At 41.2% G+C, this 12,552-nt stretch overlaps 1 protein-coding gene across 1 annotated transcript in view; it reads right to left on the reverse strand.

Annotated features, from left to right (window-relative positions):
* Nucleotides 1-4,922: 4,922 nt before the first annotated feature.
* TBC1D19 (TBC1 domain family member 19) overlaps nt 4,923-12,552 on the reverse strand; it is a 217,393-nt gene continuing 209,763 nt past the window's right edge. The window contains exon 21 of the mRNA XM_040335157.1: nt 4,923-5,150. Coding sequence (XP_040191091.1) covers nt 5,076-5,150 — 75 coding nt within the window. The 3' untranslated portion in view covers nt 4,923-5,075. The remainder of the gene's footprint in view (nt 5,151-12,552) is intronic.

Genomic DNA, 12,552 nt, shown 5'->3' on the forward strand with positions numbered 1-12,552 from the left:
CTGGGTGGATGTGGGAACAAGTACCTTACAAAACAGCTATACCCCCCCCCCCAAAAAAAAATATAGTAGATGTTTCCAAAAGTGGTAGTGGAGGGAGGGAGAGAGAGAGGCAGAAAAGCGGAACTTCCCATTTTGCGTGAAGTTCTGCTTTAAGCGCCTCTTATTCAGATTGAATAACTGTATTGCATATAAACAATTCTTAAGGTCCCTTTCACACGGACTTGTCCATGTACGGACTCCGCTTTGCTCAGCTGAGCAGAAAGAAAGTTACCGCTCCAGGCACCCGCGATTGCCGGAAAACACGGCAGGAGTGTTGATCTGTGTGTGTAAACACACAGATCCACCTCCTGTCGTGGTGAGGAGACCGATGTGTGTTCCCAGAACAGAGGAACACAGATCGGTCTCCTCCCCTTGCGAGTTTCCCTGCCCCTACAGTTAGAAATCACTAGCAGGGAACATATTAACCCCTTCAGCGCCCCCTAGTGTTAACCCCTTCCCTGCCAGTCACATTTACACAGTAATCAGTGCAGTTTTATAGCACTAATCGCTGTATGAATGTGAATGGTCCCAAAAACGTGTCAAAAGTGTCCGATATGTCCGCCGCAATGTCACGGTCACAATAAAAAAAAATCGCAGCTTGCCGCCATTACTAGTAAAAAAAAAAATAATAAATAAAAATGCCATAAATCTATCCCCTATTTTGTAGACGCTATAACTTTTGCGCAAACCAATCAATATACGCTTATTGCGATTTTTTTTTACCAAAAATATGTAGAAGAATACGTATTGGTCTAAACTGAGGAAATTTTTTTTTTTTTTTTTTTTTTTTAAATGTTGATATTTATTAAATCAAAAAGTAAGAGATGATCAAATACCACCAAACGAAAGCTTTATTTGTGGGGGGAAAACAAAGATTTGATTTGGGTACAGTGTTGCATGACCGCGCAATTGGTATTCAAAGTGCAACAGCGCTGAAAACTAAAAATTGGTCTGGGCAGGAAGGGGGTGAAAATGCTGTATGGAAGTGGTTAATAAACAAATTGAACAACATTGGCCCCAAAATAGACCCCTGGGGCACACCACTGACAACTTTAGACTTTTACTACTACTACTACTACTCTCTGGACCCAATCATGTAACCAATTTAACCATGTACATATGGTTTCATCAACTCCAACAGACCTTACGTAATAGTTTTATAGGTTTATGAGGTACAGTATCAAGTGGCTTGGTAAAATTTAGATAAACTACGTCCACTGGGCTTCCACCATCCAATTTCTCTCATACTTCCTAGAACATGTTGGTTGAACTAGAAAGTTAATTTTATAAATGCTGGTTGTCACTTATGATACATTTATCACAGACACATTTTCTGTATAGAGTCCCTTACCATTCCCTCAAATACTTTACATAGTATTGATGTTAGGCTGGCTGATCTGTTTCCTGGTTGTCAGGAAAGGCTTGCTGGAAACAGTAGTTCCATACAAACTGGTGCACAGTTGCAGGTGCTTATGCGCATGCGCAGGATCCCTGCACCAGGGGGTTTATTTAAACTCAGCTGTCACACTCAAACCCTGCTGCCTGATCTACAGCGTTCCCTGAGAAGTTACCTGCTTATCTGACCTGTTCCTGTGATTACCCGGCTTGCCTTTGACTACCTCTGCGGTCTACCTGCACCTGACCCCGGCCTGTCTACGACCTTGCATCTGCCTTATCCTCTGGTTCATCCGTGCCTGCGTGTTATCCACACGGCTTGTCTAGTGACTCTGCTCCTGCCATTTTCACCTGTTCCAGTACCATCTATATGTGTTTGACCTGGCTTGCCTGACCCTTCTGTGTTTTCCAGTCCCTGGAACCTCCTCCCAGCCTCTTCATCCTGTGGGCAACCTGCTAGGTACGTGACACTGGTATAAATCCCATTTCTTTTTTGTAAATTGGTACCACATTTTTTCTACACCAATCAGTTACTACCATTCAAGTCAGTAAGGTGCCTTTTAAAAATGAGAAATAAAGTCTTGGCTATAACTGAGCTACAGTATCTCACAAAAGTGAGTACACCCCTCAAATCTTTGTAAATATTTGATTATATCTTTTCATGTGACAACACTTGAGAAATTACACTTTACTACAATGTAAAGTAGTGAGAGTACAGCTTGTATAACAGTGTAAATTTGCTGTCCCCTCAAAATAACTCACCACACAACCAATAATGTCTACACTGCTGGCAACAAAAGAGAGTACACCCCTAAGTGAAAATGTACAAATTGGGCCCAAAGTGTCAATATTTTGTGTGAACACCATTATTTTCCAGCACTGCCTTAACCCTCTTGGGCATGGAGTTCACCAGAGCTTCACAGGTTGCCACTAGAATCCTCTTCCACTCCTCTATGACGACATCATGGAGCTGGTGGTTGTTAGAGACCTTGTGCTCCTCCACCTTCTGTTTGAGGATGCCCCACAGATGCACTTGGGATCTTAATCAATCATTGATGGCCATAGAATAAAGGAGGGGAGACCATAAGTGCTCTCAGTTTTGAATATTTATTAAAACTACACAAAGGGATTAAAATAATCACATAAATATGCGAAAAGCATGAATATCAGCAACTCTCTAAGTTGATATAAAAAGGGAAAAAAATAAAAAAAATAACGGCACCTCACACCTGTACATGTTACGCTCTCTGTTGAGCTTCTTCAGCAGGGCTCTGACCTGACCAGAGAAAGTAACACGTACAGGTGTGAGGTTCTGTTATTCAGGACATTTTTATATCAACCTAGAGAGTTGAACTACCTCCCGTGTTCTTGGACTCCATTACATAGTTCTTGCCAACAGGGTTAAATTATGAGACGAAAATATTTTTTTTCATAGTTTTTGTCAGTTGCATGTTTTTAGTGACGAAAACTAAACAGAAATAGAGATTCTGTTTCACAATTCAGATGACTAAAATACCACTAAATCTAGAATGGTTTTTAGTCCAAAGACCATTTAATGCAAGGACACCTAAAAACAGTGCCCACTCACTTCCCAGGATTTAGTGCAGAAATTTAAGTAAAGGAGTAGAAAATACGCTAATAGAAACGAATAACAACATTCAAAGCAGCTGCTGTTCTGTGAGATACAAACATAGTCCCAAGCATTATAAACAATTACAGAGTTGTGCTATTAAGGCTGGGTTCACACTGCAGCACGCTCCGGCTCACAGGAGTCCGGTGTGTCCCCATCCACCGTTTCAGGTCTGATTTCAGCGTGAATTTTTGGCTGAATTCAGACCTGAAATGGACCAAAAGACGCACAGGACCCCTGTGCAATTCGCACCACTGCGAAGATGTGTGAACCAGCTCCATAGAGATCTCCACAATCTCCTGCTATGCGAATTTGATGCGGTGATACCCTAATCCAATTTGCAATAGTGTAAGCCCAGCCTCAAGTGATCAAACCATCAGTGACATTAAAAGAAAAAGTCCAGAAGTAATGACTGTTTTGAAGAATTTCTTAATCCTCGCCACCCGAGATAGTGGCGAGGTTTAAGGAAATTCTTCAATACCCTCATTACTTCTGGGCTGTTTTTACTGTCACTGATGGTTTATGAACTGTAAAAGTAAACTGTAATAGTCAGGAATTAGGACTTTTAGAAGGAGGTTAAAAATGGAATCCTACATATTTATTGCAAAAAAGGTTTGCTTTAAGCCGTTTTTAGATGTGTAATATTCATGGTCTTTATATACAAAACACATCAACATTTTAACAAAATGGTATTTATTGTTTGATATGGTTCTTGGCAAGCTTTATTTACATGGAACATCATTGAGTGCAAAGCATGCCACATGGTCTACATTTAGATACAGATTATACTACTAATGACATGATTGTTGCATTTTTTTTTTTTAACTATCGGTGTTCAAAATCAGATGTAGTAAGGTAGTACAGTGCAGTAACCAATAGCAACCAATCAGAATTTACATATCACTCATTGGTTACTAGTATTAATTTTGTCGACTAAAACATTTTAGTCGACTAAATGAATACTATTTTAGCTGACTAAAATACAACTAAAACTAAAACAATTGAGATGACTAAAATACGACTACAATGCCATTTTAGTCAAAAGACTAATGCCACGTACACACGGTCGTTTTTTGTGATGAAAAAAAAACGACATTTTTAAAAACGTCATTTAAAATGATCGTGTGTTGGCAAAACGTTGTTTGTCTTCTAAAAAATGACCAAAAAAAAAATTCGAACATGCTTCAATTTTTTATGTCGTTTTTCAAAATGTCGTTTTTTGTGTCATAAAAAAATGACCGTGTGTGGGCTAAAACGACGTTTAAAACGTTGTTTTTAAACCCATGCATGCTCAGAAGCAAGTTATGATGCGAGCTTGAATGGAACAGAGTGCCGTTGTACGTGCTGTACGTAACCGTGCTTTGCTAGAGCTTTTTGAAAAAACGATGGTGTGTAGGCAACGTCGTTTTTTAAAATGAAGTTTGAAAAACGTTGTTTTTTTCATGATAAAAAACGACCGTGTGTACGCGGCATAAGACTAAAACTAAATAGAAATTTGACTTCAAAATTAACACTGGCCTGTAGTGCATGTTCATATGTAAAAATCTAATATGTTATTATTTATAGTATTGAGTTATGACCTCAATACCATAAATAATAACATATTAGATTTTTCACTCCAGCAGTATATAATGAGCTCGGAAATTGTAGAGAAATATTAACTATTACATTACAATTTATTTGCACCCATTAGATTTTATTCGACTAAAATGTACCGGAGATTTAGTCGACTAAATATGACTAAAACAATTGCAGAAGACTAAAATCGGACTAAAACTAAAATGCCATTTTAGTCCTAAGACTAAAACTGCTGCCAAAATTAACACTGTAATTTACTATAGGCCTGGCCAAGTCATCATTGCCTTTTTCATAATTTTATTGAATAATCTTGTGTTTTTTAAACACATTGTAATAGAAACCCTATTGTGGTAAACGGTAAATAACTGCATAGCTTACGACTTGATTCCAAAAAAAAGCTGTAGATTCTGATTATTGCAGACTGTTGGAGAGATTATGTGACGGTGGCAAACAGGAAAATTTGAAGAAGAGGCATAACTTTCAGCGTTGAAATGTCAGCAAGTACAGCCTAGAGGGAACAAAAAGGGGGGGGGGATGTTAAATGATAAGATGATTAGAACAAAAGATTTTTAACCAAGATTATATTTCCATTATTGATTCCGAGCTGAGCGCTGCTGGAGCTGGACACTGCACCGAGTGGTACCAATGTTCTGGGTGCATACTGGACACAGACGGTTCATGCCCTGAGCATTTGCTCTTGAGTGCATACTGTGCTAAACATTAGTACCATCCAGCAGCACAAGCTTTCAGCCTTTAAGGCCTCATGCACACTGAATGTTAAAATAACATTATAAAAATACCAGTAGCTTTGCAATGGATCAAAAATGTTATAGCTGGTGAGCGACGTTTTTGAGCGTTTAACGATGTTTATCAGCGTTTTTACAGCTGAAAACGTCTCTCAGAACCCACTATTTTGGGGCCACTGCCCAAAACTGCTGATAACAGCCTATGTGTGTATGGACACATAGGATAACATGATGGGGAGTTTAATGACTGTAGAAAAAAAAACGCCTACAGCCAAAAACATCTGCTGTAAAAACGTCCAGTGTGCATGAGGCCTTCTAGTCTTTTACAGGCAGCGTGTACCTCTGCCTATTCAATGAAAAGAATTCATGGACAGCCGCACACCAAAATAAACCTAAAAAGGTAGCCTTTATTGGTGTAAAAAGGATAAAAAGCACTACAAAGCACAGCACAGCAAGCAGTGGGGTAAAAAATCTGACGTGTTTCGCACAAACAAGCTATGACTAAGCACTGATTGTGCGAAACGCGTCAGTTGTGCTTTGTAGTGCTTTTTATCCTTTTTACACCAATAAAGGCTATCTTTTTAGGTTTATTTTGGTGTGCGGCTGTCCATGAATTCTTTTAATTGATTTTTGCCTTGTGCATTGCCAGCACCCACGGTCTTTGAGGACATTGATTGCTTATTGCACTTGCCTGGAGCGGTGGTCTCTTTTTCTACCTCTGCCTATTGCTTACACAAAAACGTTGGGATGTCATGCACAAGGTCTATATGCTCAGTGTGCATGAGGAATTATCTACTTCTACTCTATTGACACTGAAATAGGTTGTAGCAATGCTGAATTATTTTGGAATAAAACCAATGGCCTTTTCTTGCATTAACATTATCCTAGTTGTATTTAAAAGAAATGCATGTTTTTTGTTGTTTTTTGGTAGAATCATACGTAAGTGGATGTAGCATTGGACCAGTGCTGCACTCCAAAGACATGCCGGTAGGTTAATTGGCTTCTGCCTTAAATTGCCCCTAGTATATGAATGTGAGTTAGGGACCTTAGATTGTAAGCTCCTTGAGGGTAGGGACTGATGTGAATGTACATTGTATATGTAAAGCGCTGTGTAAATTGACGGCACTATATAAGTACCTAAATAATAACAATAATAATCTGTCCCCTGGCGCCTCTAACACTGAGACCCGAGTGATCGAACACCGCCGATCGCTCGGTTCTGTGAGTTCTGCTCTGCCCCCCATCGCTCACTAGAGGGGGGGCAGCCTATACAGGCTCTCAGCTGAAAGTCTGAGCCAGGTGCCGGTTTGGGCATGTGGGCGGATCATGACTCCTTGGACTGACTCTGACTTCAGCCTGCTCTCTGCTGAAAACGGATCACAGGAGTGCAGAACGAACTGTGATCCACAGGAGAAGTACAGCCAAACAAACTTTGGCTGTACTACTCCTACCTCCCTGGCAGTATTGATTCTTTCAGATTTTAGATGCTGAAAGCGGTACCATTATTTTGCATGGAAATTTGACGTTTTAGATTGCAGGCCTGTAATTCTTAGGAATAACTTACCTAAATCTGTCCAAACCAGTCTAGTAGACGTCTCGGGTATGATAAAGTTTGAAACACAAAATCATAAATTATAATATAATAAATAATAACAAATAATAATTTAATAATAACAATACTTTTTATTCAATACATTTTAGTAAATAATATATTCAAAAACTCTGATTTTTTGGGGGGTCAAACAAGGGTGCAATATTATTAGTCAGTAAACGTCTCGGGTATGGAAAATTTTAAAACAAGGTACAGCACAAAGTCCAACGTCACAGTCGGGACAATAGAAACGTGTTTCTTTTCGGATTTTTGTTCCGGTGTCGTCACGCTTGGAGCAGCAAACACACACATCCTTGTGGGTGCTGTTTTTTTTTTCAGTGGGTGGAATGTGGTCCATAAAGTGAAGACCAGTCAGTCGTTCAGGGTTCACAACACCAGCAGCCTGACGTCCAGATCGGTTTACAGCCGTCGGCGTGTGGTGCTTTAGAAAGATAAGTTCTGCAACCTTCCACACAAAGTTCGCATGGAACATAGGCCTGTCACTTTTTTTTTTTCATCAGAATGAAGGCATTCCAGAGGCACTGTTCCAGAAGATGCTGGAAATGTTTATAGTATTTTTTTTGTTGCTTCCTCATGGCCTGGTCAGCTCTGTCCACACCTCCCATGGTGTGGTTGTAGTCCAACACAACCTGTGGCTTCATCACATCCTTTCCACCTTTGGTGTGTACCATTACGATCGAGGTGTTCTGAATGGTGCCATCATTTTCCCTTTCTGCCAGGCAACTACTTCTCCTGCCCCAAGCTTTTTATTGGCAAAGGTCGACGACATGTCACGCCGGTTAGGCCTCACGGTCCCATATGCGTGCGTCTTGTTCAGGAGAAGGAACTCGTAGAGTTCTGGGGACGTATAAAAATTGTCTGTGGTGACACAGTAGCCCTGGTTCAGCAATGGCTCAATCAAGGAAAGAACTGAAGCGGTTGCCATTCCAAAACTGCTGAATCGCTGGCAGAATTTGGTCCCTTTCCCGATGTACAGGACCGAATTCCAGATGTATCCTGAGCTGGATTCACATAGCATAAATTACTTTATGCCAAAGCGCGCGCGCTTTGATGCGATATATTGTATCCGGCTAAGTCTACCTTTGTAGGCCATGAGACTTTCGTCAATAGTTATGTCTCTCTCTTGAATAATTTTCAACAGACCTATGTTTCAAATAAGCTATTAAATCTAACAAATTTTGTTCAGCTTTGGAGCTGGATGAGAACTCACATTAAAGTCTTCATTATTGGCAAAGTGCAAATATTTCATAATCAGCGAAAATGTATATTCCGACATGACGGTGCCAAAAAAAGGTGTGGCCAATAATTTGTTGGTTGTCCAGTACCATTTCTGCAGGGGTTTCCCCACCACTCCCTGTAAAATTATAAGGCCAAGAAACTTCCAAATGTCCTCTCTGGTTACTGGTTCCCATTTCTGCGTTTTCTGCATTTCTGCTCCTGGTAGCGATTCGTCTCCAAAACAATTTTGGCGATAACTTCATCCGTCAAAAAAAAAGTTGGAGGTATGCCAAGGGATCGTCATCCTCAACATCCACTTTGATCCCAGGTGCTCCTGTAAACGGAAATCTTGGTGGCGCTATGTGCGCTGTACAGCAATCAATTCGCTGTCACTCAACTCCTCTGCAAGCGATTCTGTATTGCTGTCGCTGTTATCCAGCAGGTCGCATGGCGATTTTGAGGTGGAGGCGCACTTTTTTCATGCCATGGTCACTGTGCAGTTTACAGTCACAAAGTACAGTAAATCTGTAGACAAGGGCACTGGAGAAAGCACTGGGGGGCAATCTAAGGTCACTGTATTTTATTTTTTATTGTAATCCAATAGGATTACATTGTATCAGTGTGTTTTACTTTATACTGTGTTTAAATTTGGCGCCGTTCCGCTACCTGCGTCGCGACGCTCGCAGGGAAGGGAATCAGGGGAATACACAGTGCATCGGGCGGAAGATGCGGCTGCCGTGCACTGCGGAAATTCATCGCTGGATCCCAGGGAAAAGGTAAGTCACCTCTTCCAGCATCCAGCGAGGGAATCCTGAGTGTGGCTCGAGGTTACTGATAATAGCACAGAAATCATACACACGGTCACACAAAATTCCGATTCTCAAGAACCACGGTGACGTACAACACTACGAGCCGAGAAAAATGAAGTTCAATGATTCCGAGCATGCGTCCAATTGATTCCTAGCATGCGTGTTTTTTTTGCGCGTTGGAATTTCATACAATCAGAATTTTCCGACAAGAACTTTTCCCGTCGGAAAAATTGAGAACCAGCTTTTCCGACAGAAAAAGTCAGATGGAGCCTACACACGGTCGGAATTTCCGACGAAAAGCTCACATCGAACTTTTCTTGTTGGAAATTCCGACCGTGTGTACGCGGCATTACGGTCAAGTGTACCTAAAGCCAAGGCCTTAATTTGTACTTTAAAAGAGTACAAATTGAGAATGGAAATGTTAAAATCCCCATTTGATGTTTTATTTATTTTTTGCGGTTTGTGTCCCTGCTGGAGAGATTCATCATATTCATCTTCATGACCATTATCACAGTGAGAAAAAAAAAGTGATAATCCAACATTTTACAATGGTCACTGAAACAGGAATAGAAATCTTCTAAAAGGGGCACCTGCTCAAGTGACAACCATTCAGGAGAGACTCTAGGACATATCCTCTTACTTTCTTTCTTAGTATTCTTTCAGAGTTAAATGGAAATATCACTAAGAGGACAAAGATGGCAACAAAACAGACAGAGGTTTTAACCCTTCCCTTAATCTAAAACAACAAAAAAAAGTTTTGGTTTTAGATATACTATGCAGCACTCTACACTGTTACACCAACCTGTCTGGTCATACTTACTATAACTCATGATGGTCACATATCAATACCTAATATCATTTTTAAATTTTTACTATTATAGCATCATTGTACCAAACTCAAAAAATATGAAATAATGATTATGGGCAGGCTAATGTCATCATCATGAAGTGTAGAAGAACCCCCCCCCCAAAAAAAAACTACATTTAGTTGACAGCCTTGGTCAATGTACACCAATCACTGAATCCCATGATTCTCTCGTATTCCTGTAAATGTCCTGTTTTGTAATGGACTCCGTAACACACAAGTATTTCAAAGCAGACTATTTCACCCTCAGAAGGAAGTCTTATGCTGGCCTTTAGACGTGCATCAGATACAGATGGTATCATGAGTGTTTAACAGGTTTAAAATTTCAACTTGGGGCTAAAAATACAAGCACATTATGAATCCTTTGCCTACATCGTAAGCAATGTTCATCCAACAGCTAATTCTCCAGTCTAGCAATGTGACTCATCAATGCATGCCTTATTAGATTAACATCGTCTTTTAAGGAAAAACTAGCCTTCTAAGATTTCTAAAAACTTCTAAATAACAGCAAGAGAAAAAAAAGACACACACACACAAGTGATAATTTTAATAGTTTTACATCTGTGTAAATGGAAGGTCTACTGATTTAGGACTCATGTACACAGAGAATTTGCTGCGCATAAAAATTCCAACGTTTTCCACAACTGGGGAGCCACAGGTGGCAAATGTACAGTGCTTTGAAAAAGTATTTACAGTCATGAAATTGTTGGCACCCTAGAAATTTTTCCAGAAAATCAAGTATTTCTCACAGAAAAGTATTGCAGTAACACATGTTTTGCTATACACATGTTTATTCCCTTTGTGTGTATTGGAACAAAGCAAAAAAGGGAGGGAAAAAAAGCAAATTGGACATAATGTCACACAAAACTCCAAAAACGGGCTGGTCAAAATTCTTGGCACCCTTAACTTAATATTTGGTTGCACACCCTTTGGAAAAAATAACTGAAATCATTTGCTTCCTATAACCATCAATAAGCTTCTTACACCTCTCACCCAGAATTTTGGACCACTCTTCCTTTGCAAACTGCTCCAGGTCTCTCTTATCGGAAGGGCGCCTTTTCCCAACAGCAATTTTAAGATAGGGAAAGGTGGATATACTGAGCAATCAAGAACCTCTCAGGAAACCAAGGGTTGCCGGGGCAATGCACAAGGAAAATAGTGGAAACTTCAAAAAGATGGACAGCCGCACTCCAACTTTTTGGAGTGCGGCTGTCCATCTTTTTGAAGTTTCCACTATTAGCAATTTTAAGATCTCTCCACAGGTGTTCAATGGGATTTAGATCTGGACTCACTGCTGGCCACTTTAGAACTCTCCAGTGCTTTGTTGCCATCCATTTCTGGGTGCTTTTTGACGTATGTTTGGGTTCATTGTCCTGCTGGAAGACCCAAGATCTCAGACGCAAACCCAGCTTTCTGACACTGGGCTCTACAGTGCGACCCAAAATCCTTTGGTAATCCTCGGATTTCGTGATGCCTTGAACACATTCAAGGCACCCAGTGCCAGAGGCAGCAAAACAACCCCAAAACATCATTGAACCTCCACCATATTTCACTGTAGGTACTGTGTTCTTTTCTTTGTAGGCCTCATTCCGTTTTTGGTAAACCGTAGAATGATGTGCTTTACCAAAAAGCTCTATCTTGGTCTCATCTGTCCACAAGACGTTTTCCCAGAAGGAGTTTGGCTTACTCAAGTACATTTTGGCAAACTGTAGTCTTGCTTTTTTATGTCTCTGTGTCAGCAGTGGGGTCCCCCTGGATCTCCTGCCCTAGCGTTTCATTTAATTTAAATGTCGATGCATAGTTCGCGCTGACACTGATGCTCCCTGAGCCTGCAGGACAGTTTGGATTTCTTTGGAACTTGTTTGGGGCTGCTTATCCAACATCCGGACCAGTGGCGGCTGGTGCTCAAAATTTTTGGGGGGGCGCAAACGAAAAAAAAAAAAAAAAAAAAATTGCAGCCTCACTGTGCCCATCACATGCAGCCACTGTGCCATCAAACGCAGCCACTGTGCCATGCCACCAAATGCAGCCACTGTGCCATCAATTGTCACCACTGTGCCATGCCATCAAACAGCAACTGTGCCATCAATTGTCACCACTGTGCCATGCCATCAAACGCAGCCACTGTGCCATCAATTGTCACCACTGTGCCATGCCATCAAACGCAGCCACTGTGCCATCAATTGTCACCACTGTGCCATGCCATCAAACGCAACCACTGTGCCATGCCATCAAACGCAGCCACTGTGCCATCAATTGTCACCACTGTGCCATGCAACACAGCAACTGTGCCATCAATTGTCACCACTGTGCCATGCCATCAAACGCAGCCACTGTGCCATCAATTGTCACCACTGTGCCATACCATCAAACGCAGTCACTGTGCCATCAATTGTCACCACTGTGCCATGCCATCAAACGCAGCCACTGTGCCCCTTAACTGTTGCCACTGTGCCCTTTAATTGTCACCACTGTGCCTCATGATGCCACTGTGCCCATTGTCACCACTGTGCCCCATGATGCCACTGTGCCCATTGTCACCACTGTGCCCCATGATGCCACTGTGCCCATTGTCACCTCTGTGCCCTTTGTCACCACTGTGCCCCATAATGCCACTGTGCCAATTGTCACCTCTGTGCCCTTTGTCACCACTGTGCCCC

Source organism: Rana temporaria, chromosome 1 (assembly GCF_905171775.1).
Source record: "Rana temporaria chromosome 1, aRanTem1.1, whole genome shotgun sequence".
NCBI lineage: Eukaryota > Metazoa > Chordata > Amphibia > Anura > Ranidae > Rana > Rana temporaria.